Source organism: Mus caroli, chromosome 1 (genome assembly GCF_900094665.2).
Source record: "Mus caroli chromosome 1, CAROLI_EIJ_v1.1, whole genome shotgun sequence".
NCBI classification, from domain to species: Eukaryota; Metazoa; Chordata; class Mammalia; order Rodentia; family Muridae; genus Mus; species Mus caroli.
In genome coordinates, this window is record NC_034570.1 from 29,340,992 (window position 1) to 29,354,842 (window position 13,851).

At 50.1% G+C, this 13,851-nt stretch overlaps 1 protein-coding gene across 2 annotated transcripts; it reads left to right on the forward strand.

Annotated features, from left to right (window-relative positions):
* Window positions 1–687: 687 nt before the first annotated feature.
* On the forward strand, window positions 688–12,769 carry Amer3 (APC membrane recruitment protein 3). Of its 2 annotated transcripts, none has more exons than XM_029483788.1 (2): window positions 688–869; window positions 8,160–12,769. In XM_029483788.1, the coding sequence occupies exon 2, from the start codon at window positions 8,179–8,181 to the stop codon at window positions 10,519–10,521; it is 2,343 nt and encodes a 780-aa protein (XP_029339648.1). In that variant the 5' UTR covers window positions 688–869; window positions 8,160–8,178; the 3' UTR covers window positions 10,522–12,769. The 2 variants fall into 2 exon arrangements, with proteins under 2 accessions (XP_029339648.1, XP_021032989.1); XM_021177330.1 differs by lacking the exon at window positions 688–869 and adding an exon at window positions 1,366–1,440 and having other exon boundaries at window positions 8,160–12,441.
* The last annotated feature ends 1,082 nt before the right edge of the window (window positions 12,770–13,851 follow it).

Below are 13,851 nucleotides of genomic sequence, written 5' to 3' on the forward strand. Positions count from 1 at the left end.
GTGTGTGTGTGTGTGTGTGTGTGTGTGTGTGTGTGTGTGTGGTGGGGAGTGTTGGGCAAGAGGATGATCAGATGAGCCTTGGTCAATTAGACCTACCAGACCTACTAAATGATGAGCTTCCTGTCCAGGGTTCAGTAAGAGACCCTCTCCAGAGACAATAACAAAGTAAAACCGTTGAGGCAGACACTCAACCTTTGGCCTCCACAGGCCTATGCCACACATGCACATACATGTGCACACATCCACACAGGGCACACACACACACCACACTTAGTGGGAGGTTTGTGTAGCTAAGTTAGTCATTGTGTAGAAAGAAGATTCAACCGTGTAGCTCCCCTAGAAATGGGTCATCTCCCTGGTTGGCAGAGCTTGTTGACTGATCAGAGAGAAGTTTCAACTGGTTAAGGCTTGCCAAAGCACTGCAGACCAAAAGGTTGGAAAAACCTGAGTGCGGGGACTTTTTAGATGTAGGACAGAGAGGGAGCCTTCTGGCTCAAAGAAGTGCGTGGTCTTTGTTAGTCACCACCCCTCTTATTCCCTGGGTCTCAGCCTAATCCTAACTGGCTCCTTTGCAACTGCTCTTCAGCCTGTTCACACAGGCTGCTCACACTTGTGACTAGCCCCCTGTCGATCAGCCTTTTCCAAACAGAAGCAGTTAGGCTCCCCACCCTTGGCTCCACCCGGGCAGGAGACAAGACCGCCTAAACGGTAGCGGAATTTCTTTACCCTTTATCCCCACCTGCCAGCTCAGCCTTGGACACTGGACCAGCCTGGGGGCACTCGTCCTCAGTTCTGCGGGAGGGGTTCCCCAAATCGTTTCTGTTTGATCTTCAAGACTGCGGCAGGGGATAGCATCAGCAGACCACACAGTAAGTACGTGGAAAGGAAATGTCTCTTTTAATTTATGATTTTCTTCCTCCCCACATTGACTTGCTCGTTCTTCCAAGCCTTAGAATCCCGAATCTTCAGTAAGACTGCTAGAGAGGCTGTGTGTGATATCGTCTTTTGGAGAGAGCTGGAGTCAGCGGGTCCTGGACCTTCGGGATGCAGGAGGGCGGGGGACCCACACCTGTAGTCTCCGGGTATACGGGACCCCTGGACTGAGGACCAAAGGGGTTTAGGGATGCAAAACCCACAGCATTATGGGAGCAGCTAGGTGGGCAGAGGGAGAGAGCTAGAACAAAGCCAGCAATTCTGGGTGGCGGCGGCGCAGTGGCGGCTAAGTCTCCTCGCTCCTCCGCTACTCGCCAGCGTCCTCCGGTCACCGCCCTCCCAAGCGCTGTGGAGCCGAGGCTGGTGGTGCGCGCGGGTGCCCGGAGGCCCGCCCCCCACGGCGGCGCGGAACCTGGAGCTGGCCGTGGTGCTGACGCGAGGCTCGGGCGCGCACTCGCTGCCTGGCTCGGGCACGGCCGCGCCCTGCGACACTCCCTAGCCCCGGCGGTAAGTGGCTGAGGCCCCGAGAGGCTGCGTTGGTCCCTGCCTCGCTGGTCCTCATCGGGAGCTAGGGGGGACCGGGAAATGTTTGAGTGCATTCTCTGTGATGGGTGGGAGAGTGAAGGGGCCCTAGATGGGCACTGCCTCCTCTCCGCGGCGCCCAGAGAGGATGCGCGGGGCCTGGAGCTGAGCTCAGTGACTGGGTTAGGTTTAGGTTAGGGAATGCGAAAAACCCTGTCACCGCGACGAGGGGTCTGGGGAAGAACAAGTAAGATTATAGTGGTCCATCTGTCCTTTTGGCAGAGCTCTCTAGGAGGACGTGGGCCAGGACCCTCACCCATAGGGCCCATTGTCTCCCCAGTGTGGGAGTGGGTGGTTCTCGCTGCAGATTCTATTTCTGCTTTATTACCATCCCCACCCCCATCCCAGAACACGAGAGCTTTTCCATGTCACTTGGGCCTTCACCACACCAGCAACAAGGCACTCTGCCACAGAGACAAACTACTGCCCCCTAGCCTTTGCTACCTCCTCCCAACACCAGTGAAGTCGCTGGGCAAGGTACCTCATCTAGGGCTGCTCTTCTTTAAATATGACACCTCTTCTTAGTTAACAGCCCGCTGTGACCTGCTAGGGTTTGGGGGAGGGGAGGGACGAGCATTTCAAATGCTAAAACTACAGGCTGTGTGGTCACTTGTTTTTCTTCTTAATTTTGCTCTATAAGATTTTTTTTCATACTAAAAGAAAAGAAGGTACAGGATTACATTGGGAGGGGGGTTAGAAAATTCTAGATAACTGATCAAAAATTGTCACTATATGGAAAAAATAGAGAGGTCGCTTCATGAAGTATTCATTTTGTAGTAAACTCCTGACCTGGTGTGCTGAGAGTCAGAAGCAGACATGAGCATCTCTGTGATCGCCTTTCTGCTGATCTCTGGTGTAGTTTCAGATTCACATTCCTTTCCCCCCATTCTCTCTTGTCCCAAGTTTCCACTTTCACCTGTAGCTCCTCACACTCCTTCCAGGGTCCTTAGGTCAGATATGGCCTCCTGACTGATCTCCTGGCCTGTTCCCATTGCTCGTTCAGTCACCGCTGCATCCATGTTTATATGTCTCTTTTCCTTGTCCTTGGGGCCTTTTGCAGGGTGTGTCCACTGTCTAGAATGCACTTCCTGTGTCTCCTGACTGATGGTCTTCTGCTGTCTTTTAGGTTTTTCACATCCTTGAAAGAGAATGGATTAAATAAATGTCCTGCATGGGTTCTGATCTCATGGAATGCAAAGGTTCATATGAGAGGCGAGAGGCTGCTTAGTGTAGCTGGGGGCCGGTCTTTGAAAATTATTAGCATAAATTGCATTTGTAGAAGTAAAGTTTCCAGACCCAATATCCTTTTTAGGAACCTGAAATGTGTGAAATTTCATCAAATGAAACATATGGTCAAGGTGTTTCAAACACATAAGACACTTCAGTTAAATCTGTAATACCGTCTTAAACTGTCAGTAGTAGAGTTGGAGGTCTGAGTCTTAGAGACGTTTCATGGAGACTGGGAAGATGGTAACTTGGTCAGTAAAGAACTTGGGGCCTCTCAGATGACTTGGTGAGTTAAAAATACTTTCTGCAGTGCCTGATGACTTGAGTTGGATTCCTTGGGCCCGCACAGTGGAAAGAGAGATCAGACCATTGTAGCTTGTCTTCTGGCCTCCTCACGTGCATCATGGTACCTTAGTGCATGCATGCACACATGCACACACAGTAATACAAATTTTGCTAAAACTTCAAGCAAGTCCAAGGAGCTGGTTTCAGTCCCCAGGAACCACATAAATATCCAGTCACGTGGCATAGACTTGAAATCTCTAAACTTAGGGAGACAGGTAGATCCTTGGGAGCTCACTGTCTGGTCAGTCTAGCTTGCTCAGGAAGCTCCAGGTGAGGGACTGTTTCAAAAGCAAAGTGGATGATGGCTCCTGAGGAATGTATGACACTGGAAGTTGACCTCTGATCTTCATGTCCACAGGTCTCGGTCTCTCTCTCTCTCTCTCTCTCTCTCTCTCTCTCTCTCTCTCTCTCTCTCTCTCTCTCTCTCTCTCTCTCCTCTCTCTCCCTCCCTCTCTCACTCTCCCTCCCTCTCTCTCCCTCTCTCTTTCTCTTTCTCTCTCTCTCTGTCTCTCTGTCTCTCACACACACATGCACACACATACACACACACACACTCATGCATGCACACACACATATAAAGATACATATACAACATACAATACACATATGCACATATACACACATACATGCACACATATATACACACACAATACACACATATACACATGCACATATAAACACACAGACACACAGACACAGACACACACACACATGCAATAGTGTATACAATTGTCTGTTACAGTTGAAGCCCTGGACTTTGAAAACCTTTAAATCTTGCTCTAGAGTAAGCACTAAAATAAAATATAAGTGGTGGCTAAGCTCCGCAGACTACAAGGGAGGTACTACCTACTTCCTTTGGACCTGTCATGAGTATACACGGACTGACAGGTTGTTAGCCACAGGGTTATAAAACAAAGTGCCTCTCAGATGACTTGATCTTGGTTTTTCTGACTGAGAAGCTAAAGACATTTAGCCTCTGCCTTCAGGCAGTGCTGGTTTAATATCTGGCCGCTCACATAAATCCTTCTCTGCTTCTGAAAGCTGTTGTAGGAGGTGACTGCTCAGTCAGCTTCCCGTCGGGCAGAAGGCTCCCATTTCCAAAGAGAAAGGCTGGATAAAGTAACAGGATAGATTTCCAAAGACAGGCTGGATTAGACATTTTGATGTGAACACTGATTGAAGCGACAGGCCGCTGCCTAGGACTGAGGTCTCCAGTGTGCTGTCTTGAAGTTTGCTGCTCGGTCTTATTGCATACACAGTGGCAATGAAGCTTACGAGGTCCTAGCTGTATCACTATAAGGGATACAGTCCAGTATACAGTCCTTTGTATCGTCGTCTGAGGAGGATCACACTCTAAGTTCAGAATGGAATGAAATGTCCACCCTTTCCCAATTTTAGCTCACGTGACCACTCTGCAGATTAGAAACCAGTATTTTTTTTTTCTGAAAGAGATCTCAGTCTAAACAGTTTAATTCTTAAAGGTGAAAAATTTTGCATACAGCGAAATAATCTTTATTGTAGCCGGATGAAATGACTTCCAGGGATACAGTAACTAAAATATGCTGAGAGGCATGAGTAAACTAGATATCCTGTAACAAATATCTCCTTTAAAATCACACTGTTTTCAACTATAAATTTTTCTAAACTACAAAGTTATAATTTTTCTAATTTGTGTTAGGCTTGCAACCTGAAGTCTTTACCTTCATTGTGTTTTCCAGAATTCCTAATAAAAACACATTTATTAATCTATTTTTAGGTTTTTCACAAAAGATAGTTCTAGTGGGATGTGGGAGTACATAACCTGTAATCCTGGTACTCTAGAGGCTGAGGCAGGAGAATGAAGTATTCAAGGCTAGCCTGTGTTACTGAGTGATGAGAGGTTGAAGGAGGGAGGTAGAGATCTTGATCATTGGTTCAGGGGTTCAAGTCCCAGCTTTACTACCAATGGGTTAGTTTATTGGCTTTTCTGAAGTTGAATTTTAGAAAAGGAATTCTTTTAATTTTTAATGATGCGCATGCATGAGTGAGTATGTGCATGTATGAGTATGTGCATGCATGAGTGAGTATGTGCATCTATGTGTAGATACCTGGAAGAGGTGGGGAGAGAGGGTCATACCTGCACCCCCTTCTCCCAGAACTGGGAGTTACAGGTGATTGTGAACTCTCTACTGTGGGTTCTAGGAACCAAATTCTGCTCCTCTGAGAGAGCAGCACGTGCTCTTAGCTGCTAAGTCATTTCTCCAGCCCTGAGCTCATACTTAGTAAAGTGATCATTACAGTAGTTTGTCCCTTGTAAGCGTAGGGGCCAAGCTTTCTGCTTGGTTAGGTGGGTAATAGCAGTGCTCAAGCTGAGTCCCTTGCCACCAGACCCTGCATAACAAGCACTTGGCCATGTGCATTAGAGCCCACCAAACCTGTAAAGGAATGCGAGAGGCAGAATGTTCTGAGGAGAAATCTGCAGGGTGCGAGAGGCAGAATGTTCTGAGGAGAAATCTGCAGGGTCAGGATGGAAAAGGCTTGGGCCCTTGCCATCTCCCAACAAGCTGAACAGCAACCCTGATGCCTGAGGCATGGTGCCCATCCATCTCCCAGGAGACTGAAAAGCCACCATGGCACCTGAGGCACTGTGCCCAAGAGCTATTGTGCTGTGACTAAAGGAGCCACACAGCGGGAGAGCTAAGCCTGTGCTCTGTGGCTCTCCTGAACGATGCAGACTACTTGTCTTGTCCCCCAGCCAAAAGTCCCAGATGTCACTTGGACAGGAGAAAGTGCTACCCCCAGGTGCAAGCAGGTGGCAGCAGTGCAGTCAGCTTGCCCATGAGTCCCTGTGATGCTGGCTTTGCCCACTTGAAGCTGCATGCAGGGGCACTTCTGGGACTCTGGCCAGCCCTGACTGCCAGATGGCTTTCATGCTGCCATCTAGAGGCAACCAGGAGGGCTTCTTTGGGGGCAGTTTATAGGGCTGAACCTGCTGCAAGCCCTCCTCACAGGCTGGGGCTGGGATGAACAAATGCAGGGGATGACCACAGAGCAGTCCTAGAGATGGAGAGACCTCAGCCTCAGCATCTCTAGCCAGGCGGACAGAGGCTGACCTTCAGGCCACAGGCAGAGAGAGTTTCTGCTAGGGCTGGGGAGAGAGCTCAGAAGGTTCTCCAGCCATGCGCTGGTTTTCCATTTCTTGCTAGGGTCCTCTGGCTCTATACATCTACCCTAAGGGCTCCATGTTCTAAACCAGATTCTTCTCTCACAGCCAGCCCTTTGGTCTCCAGTGTCAGGATTCCCATCCTGCCCTCTTTTTATGTGACTCCTGAAGCCTGGCATTTTTTTCCTTTGGAAGACTCTGTGACTCCACTTCTAGAACAGCATTCCCCTTTCTCCAGCCTCAGGCTCTTTGGTCAGCCTCTTGTGGTTCCTTTCTCCTTGTCGGTTCTGCAAGGCCGGCCTCCTTAATGTCCCTGCTTCCACACACTCACCAGAAGACTCAAGTGCTTCTGGGATCCCGGGATACAGCCAGGTAAGGCCCAGCTATGACAGAACAATCAAGTCACTAGCACATTCACCACCCAGCAAAGCCCCCGACTCCCAATGCTGACTGTAGCATCTTCTGCAATGAACTCAGCCTGGTCACCAGAAACCATCTCTAGATGGACTCCAGGCGATATCTGTCAGTGACAGCTGCCTGCCTTTCTGGTCCATGATATTCTGTGACATGTGCTGTGCCTTGCTGCCATGAGATTCCCTCCTCCCCTGGTTCATGCTTTGCAAACCCTGTGAGATTTTTGGCTGCCTCTTGCTTGAGAGCCTCGGTACAGACTGAGTCTTACTTTCCCCAGCAGATGCCTGGTCCTCCCTTGATGGTCCACTGCTTCAGGCCTGGGAGGCATCCTACTTCCCCGACTCCTCCACAATTATATACTCAGAAGGCTGAGATGTTCCTCCTGAGAATGTGGTGAGGGTAGGTGCTATGTGAATTTACTTGGGGTGAGCAAAACAAACATCAGTTTGCCAGACTAAATAAATCATTCCACTGTAGCCTGATTTTCGAACCAGCGTCTTCATTAGGTAACTTCTAACAGTGTAGGCAGGGTGTCCCTTTGGGTGGTGGTGACTCCAAGGCTGTTTGCATAACTTGCAGGCAGCTCAGCTGGTTATCATTGTTACTGCTTGTATAGCCTGGAGTGTATGTGCCCTTGTGAGTCTTGTAAATTTCAGGATATTGCAGGATTTGTTTACTTTCTATGGGTTAAGGAGCCTTCCCTGGCTGCCCAGGAGAGAGTGTTTCAGTTGGGAAGGAATAGCTACATAACAGATAGAGGGTGTTGTTATTAAATTCCTGAGCCTGGAAATGGGAACCTGAATTGACTGGAGAGATCAAAGAGTGCTTGGGCAACCTGAAAATGTAAAAGGTGGCATCCTGTTCCTCTTTCTTCTTTCCTTCTCCATGGAGAATCCACTAGGGCTAAAGCATTGGAATCCATCAAGTCATGAGAGCAGGGGCAGGCTGGCCTTTCAGAGCCTACAGACTTTATAATTTTTGCACACAGCACTGGCCTCCTCCTCCTCCTCCTTCTTCTTCTTCTTCTTCTTCTTCTTCTTCTTCTTCTTCTTCTTCTTCTTCCTGGCTTCCCTTCTTGTTGCAGTAATAATATACCTTCCAAAAGCAACTTAAGAATGGGTCTGTTTTGGCTCACCGTTTGAGGGGATGGTGAGTAAGGCTCGGTGACAGGAGCAAGAGGCTGGTTGCTTTTGATCACACTGTATCTGCCATCAACAAGCAGAAAGAGTGGACTGCTACTTCTCCGTGTGTCAGCTCCTTTGTTCCATTGAGTCTGGGGCCCATGGCATGTTCTCCAAATCCAGGGTGCGCCTTTCCATCTCAAATGACCCAATCTTAAAACGTCTCTACACAGAGAAACCCTGTCTCGAAAAACCAAAAAAAAAAAAAAAAAAAAACAAAACGTCTCTCACAGACACACCAAAAGAAGTGTTTTCATGAGGATTCTAAATCCAGGCAAGCTGACAGTAAACCGTAACCATCATAGATACTATGTGCCCTCTGCTTTCTTCCACAGTGGCAAGAAGACTGTCAACATGGAGCTGAGGAGAGGAAAGACTTTCATCAAATCTAGCGTGCAGATTTCCCACGAGAAACTCATAGACTCACCAGCCAAGGAGGACCCAGACAAGTGGTCACTGTCGCTGGGAGAGCAGCAGAGAGCCTATGGCGAGAAGAGCTCCCAAACAAGTCCCTGTGCCCAAGGGTACGGCCGGTACCCCAACAAAGAGGTCCTGTCTGATCCTGAAGGGGGTCCCGTGCCCCTCTGTGGAACCACCTTCAAGTTGGTGCGCAAGAGTAAGACTCATGACAGTGTTCCAGGGGCTGTGAAGGCGGCGGCCCCCACAGGGCAGATGGTAGGTAGCACAAGCTTCTCAGAGACCCCAGGAGGTCAGCGCATGATTGACTACCGCCACTTTGTGCCCCAGATGCCCTTCGTGCCAGCGGTGGCTAAGAGCATCCCAAGAAAAAGGATTTCTCTGAAAAGGTCCAAGAAGTGCTTTCGAAACCTATTTCACATGCGCAGAAGCAAGACTGAGAACTTGGCCTCGCTCTCAGCCAAGGGGAAGAACCTCTCACCCTCAGGGGCTCCAGCGCAGCAAGGCAAGACTTTCCTCTCCATGGGTGAGGGGCTGGGGCTGGACAGCCTATGCCAGGACCTGTCTGACAGTGAATTTCTACATGACTCACCCTTTGACCTTTGCAGTGCCCTGTGTGAGGATGTGGCCTCACTGAAAAGCTTCGATTCACTTACAGGTTGTGGGGAGATCTTTGCAGATGGGAGCTCGGTGCCATCTGTGGAGCTGAAGGACGGCCCAGAGAGCCCAGCCCATTCACCTCAGGCTCTAGACTGCAAGACTCCCTGTGGCCCCTCCCAGGGTAGTATGGAACAGCTGATGTCACCTGCCCAGAATGAAGCATCAGACTTCATCAAGTTCTGGGACAGTGTGAATCGCTCTGTGCAGCAGCAGCAGCGCGCTCTGATGGGCCCATGGTTGACGAGTCCCCAAGGGACAGAAACAGACCAGCCCAGGCTAGACACATCTGGATTAGCTGAACTGCCCCTGTTCCCTTGCAGGGGTCCCCCCAGCGGCTCCAAAGCCAGCTCCATAGACACAGGTACCCCCAAAAGTGAACAACCAGAATCTGTGTCCACGAGCGATGAAGGTTACTACGATTCCTTCTCTCCAGGCCTTGAGGAGGAGAAGAAGGAAGCTGCGAGCCCAGGCACGCCTGCAGCCACTTTCCCCAGGGACAGCTACAGCGGGGACGCCCTCTACGAACTATTCTATGACCCCAGCGAGGCCCCTGTCGGCCCAATCCTGGATGATGACTGTGTGTCTGAGAGTCTCTCGGGGCCTGCCCTAGGGACCCCGTTGTCTATGTGCAGCTTCCGCGTGGGAGCTGAGGAGAACCTGGCCCCAGCGCCAGGCCCTGACTTGCTCAGCCAGGGTTTCCTCCAGAGTACCTGGAAGGGCAAGGAATGTTTGCTGAAGCTCTGTGACACAGAACTTGCCATTACCATGGGCATTGTCAACTGGCTGCGCAGAACCCCACCGGCCACTTCCCCTACCCCTGCCCCTACCCCTGCCCCTACCCCTGCCCTTGTCCTTAGGGCACCTGCTGCCCCACCTGACCCCCATAGAGTTCTCAGAGGATCATCAGTGGGTGTGAAAGGCAGGGAAGACCAGGCCACGGCATGCTTTCCACCCAGCAGGCAGGAGCCCTGGGCACATTCAGGAACCAAAGACTTGCTTGTTGGAGAGTGTGAGGTCCTAGGAGAGCCTGCAAGGGGTAGTAAGACTCCATCTAAGGATGACTCTCTAGAGGAAGGAACACAAGACTTCTCTGAAGGCCAGTCCTCCTCTGAAGCTACCATGACAAGCATTTCTAGGAACGGCAAAGCTGTGACCTCTGCCACCTGTCTCAGCTCACAGAAGGAACTTGGGACACCTGGAAACCTGAGGTATTCTCAAGGCCCCATAAGACCAGGGCACAGAGGAAGTGCTCTTGATCCAGGACCCATGCTCGTAGGGTGTGTGACCCATGTGGCATCCCTGCAAATCTATCCAGACAGCAATTCTCCCAGACAGGATAAGGGCAATGGGCTCTTCTGGAAGCCTCAGGCTTGGGGTCCCAACATTCTGCAAAAGAACCCAATAAGCAGCAAGCCCAATGAAGCAGCTGGCTGTGGCCTTTCTTCCTCAGCCAGCCCACAGGACCAGAAATGCTGTGACCTATTCCTGGACCTGAACCAGCTCAAGTTGGAACCCTCCAGGCTAGGTACCCAAGCCTGTTCCTCTGTGGACAGCCAACCTCAGCAGCTCTGCCCCAGGGCTTCAGAGCAAGTGCCACATAGGGGTTCAGTGGGATCCTGAGCTACTCTGGGCCCCTGGTGCCCAGTCTCTGTGGCTATTGTCCAGAAGTCCTGTAGCCCTCTTTGGACAGTGAATAGCGGTAAGTCACTCCTTCCCTTGGGCCATGAAATGTTGCAATGGCCTTCTGACCTGATATGGACTTCATGTGGATAACCAGAAGTGTGGACTTACAAGCTGGCAGTGGCGCAAGCTCACCTACAGGATGGGCTCACACACTTCAGGAGCTGCATATGCATGACCTCATTCAGGAGAACCAAGGACCAGAATCTTCATCTTTATTTATTTATTTTCTGGTGTAAGGATTGTGTTTGGGGTAGAGATGGCCAAGATCAGGCTTGTGGGGAGGGGGGATAGGGGATCAGATGAAGGAATCCCTGCCTGAGCCTGGGGCTAAAGACTGCTGGGAGCTGCCAGCACTTCACACCACAAGGACAGATGATGGCCAGAAAGCAGTTCACGTTGTAAAGGAAGACAGGGGTAGCCAATCCATCTGCTTGAGGTACAGGAAAAGGACGAGAGCCACGGCTCAGGAGGCAGAAAATCTCATGAGGCTGAGTTCACAAGGACCCGCAGGCTTCATCCAAGTCTACCCTTTACCCAGGAAAGGAGATCAAAATACACCACAGTGTCACAGTGCTTCTGTTTGGGAATGACAAGGACCAGCCCTGTCTTAGCAGGAGCCTGGGGCCTCCAGCATGATATATGTGCACAGCTTTGCCAGGGCTGACCAGACCCTGCCTGACCAATAGGTTCTCTCCTAGTGATTCTGTGCACTTCCTTCAGCTTGTTCTCTGAGGCCTTGGGTGGGAGGATACCCACTGTTCTCCCCACCTCTGCCATTCTGCCTTGGAGTTGCAAAGGCCTTATTTTCTGCCCTTTCCACTCCCAGCGTGGCCATCTCGCCTCCAGGGAGCTCTCTGTATGAAGCTGTGCTCACCACCCCTAACCCAAAAGCAACACACGCACCAAACCCAGACATCCAGAAACAGGAAAGGACCTGCTGGCTGCTATCCCCCAGGAAAGGTAGACATCATTTCTGACCCAGCCTGAGGGCAGGGACAGAGGGTCCATCCTCCCTGTCAAGAATTTGATTCTACCTCAGCAAAAAATAACACAGTGGCAGGCAGAGGATAAGGACTTGACAGGTAGTTGTAAAATTTGTCACCCAGACCACATGTAGGCAGGTTCCTGGAGAGGCCACACTTCATACAGAGCTCCTGTGGAGAGGTACAGGAACTCCAGGCAAGCACTGAAGTCCCACTGATATCACATGTTCAGGGCCTAAGCGCTCCACTTCAGGCTAGAAAGTCTCTTGTGACCATTGGCACCAACAGCTCTTTAAGGCTGCCTATTGTGTGCGGATGAGGGCTGTAGGTTAAAAACAGACATCAAGGTTGTGGCCATGTGGACCTGGACACAAGGAAGCACAGGGTCGTTCACCTGGGAAGCCACATCTTCTCTTAGGACTCAGACTCCATCATGACATCACAATGACATCACTGAGCCTGGCTTTGAGTAAGTGACAGATAGAAGAACATTCTGCATGACCCCTGCAGCAGTATGAGGTAAATTATGCTCATTTTCAGACCAGGCACAGCTTGTGTGATCTTTCTGTGGACATACACAAGGAGTGAGTGCAGGTAGGGGGTTCAGATCCCTTCCAAACCCTACTATAAAAGCTCTGCTATGCAGTAGGTTCTAGAACATTCCACTGGTTTCCCTCAGCTGATACTCCCAGAGCCTTCAGCCCTTTCTTCTTCCAGGCCACACATGCCTGAGCACCCTAGGGTGCCAACCACATGTCTCTGTGAACAGGCTGAGAGCTCAGTAAGGAGCCACTCAACCCCAGTCACAGCCTTTGGGGCTCGGTACTGTACCTGACAGAGAAAGTGCTCAGTAAATACTTTTTTTTTGAAAGAATGTATTGTCAAGATGTTGTGTGTTGTTTTCTGCTCTCTTGGTGACTCTGGGACTCATTCAGAGAGAAGCAGTTTTGAGGTTTAACAGGAACTTGGGGCTGGTGAAGTGGGTCAGGGGGTAACATGCCCGCCACACAAGTGTGATCACCTGAGTCTAGAGCCCCAGCAGCCACATAATAGTCAGCTATGTCAATGTAGGCCTGTAATCCCAACACGGGCAAAGAAACAGAGATACATGCATCTCTGAAACTCAGTGTCCGGATAGACACACACACACAGAGACACATAAACACACACACATGCACACACAGACACACACACTCACACATGCATGCACATACACACACACAAACACATAAACACACACATACATGCACATGAACATACACATGCATAGGCACAAATGTGCACACATATATACACACACATGCATGCACACACGCATATGAATGCATGCACATGAATGCATGCACACACATGTATACACACACACACACACACACACACACACACACACACCGGGAGTCTGCTTGAAATCCAGATCTCTTCCCATAGCAGAGGACAGTGTATACTTACTGTGACTTGTGATGCATAACCTTGAAGTGATGGAGATTAAACCATTCAGACTCAAGAGCACAATAAATTACAGAATCAACATGGTTGCAGATCCAATGTGGTCTACAGTGGTTTAGCAACAGAGCGATAGGAACTCAGGGCTGTGGTTCTGTCTCTGGGTAGGGAATACTTTACAAACACAGCACCCCTGAGGTTTTTCTTCTGGGTCTGTGCTAGATCCAGGGTCAGGGAGAATGGAGGAGGCTCTTGTGATTCTTTCTCAACACCCAGCCCTCAGGATGACCGCTGTCAGGCAAAACAAGTACCAACACAGGCAGGCTCCATGTGTGACCCACTGGAAAGGGACTTTAGGGTCAGCTAAGATGCTAATCAAGTTCTGGAAATACAAGAAATCTGCCTCCTCCTCTTCTGAGTTTTCTGGTCATTTTTTTTTCTTTTATATGTGACTATGTGGATGGTGTATATGCATGCATGTGTGTGTGTGTGTGTGTGTGTGTGTGTGTGTGTGTGTGTGTGTGTGTGTGCGCGCGCACACATGCGCAGGTGTATGTGCCCATGTGTTGCACACCTGGAAGCCAGGGACAAATTCGAGGGTAGACGTTGGTCTCCTGTCCTATATCACTCTTCACTTATTCCTTTTAGGCAGGGTCTCTCAGTGAACCTGAAGCTAGGCGGACACAGCAACAGTCCTCCCGTCTCTGCTTGCCATAGCTCTGGGTATACAAGTGTATGTGGTCATACCCAGATTTTTATGTGGTTGCTGGACACAGAAACCCAGATCTTCAAGTTTGTGCAGCCTCGGCCTCTCTCTGGCTATTTCTGCACAACTAATTCA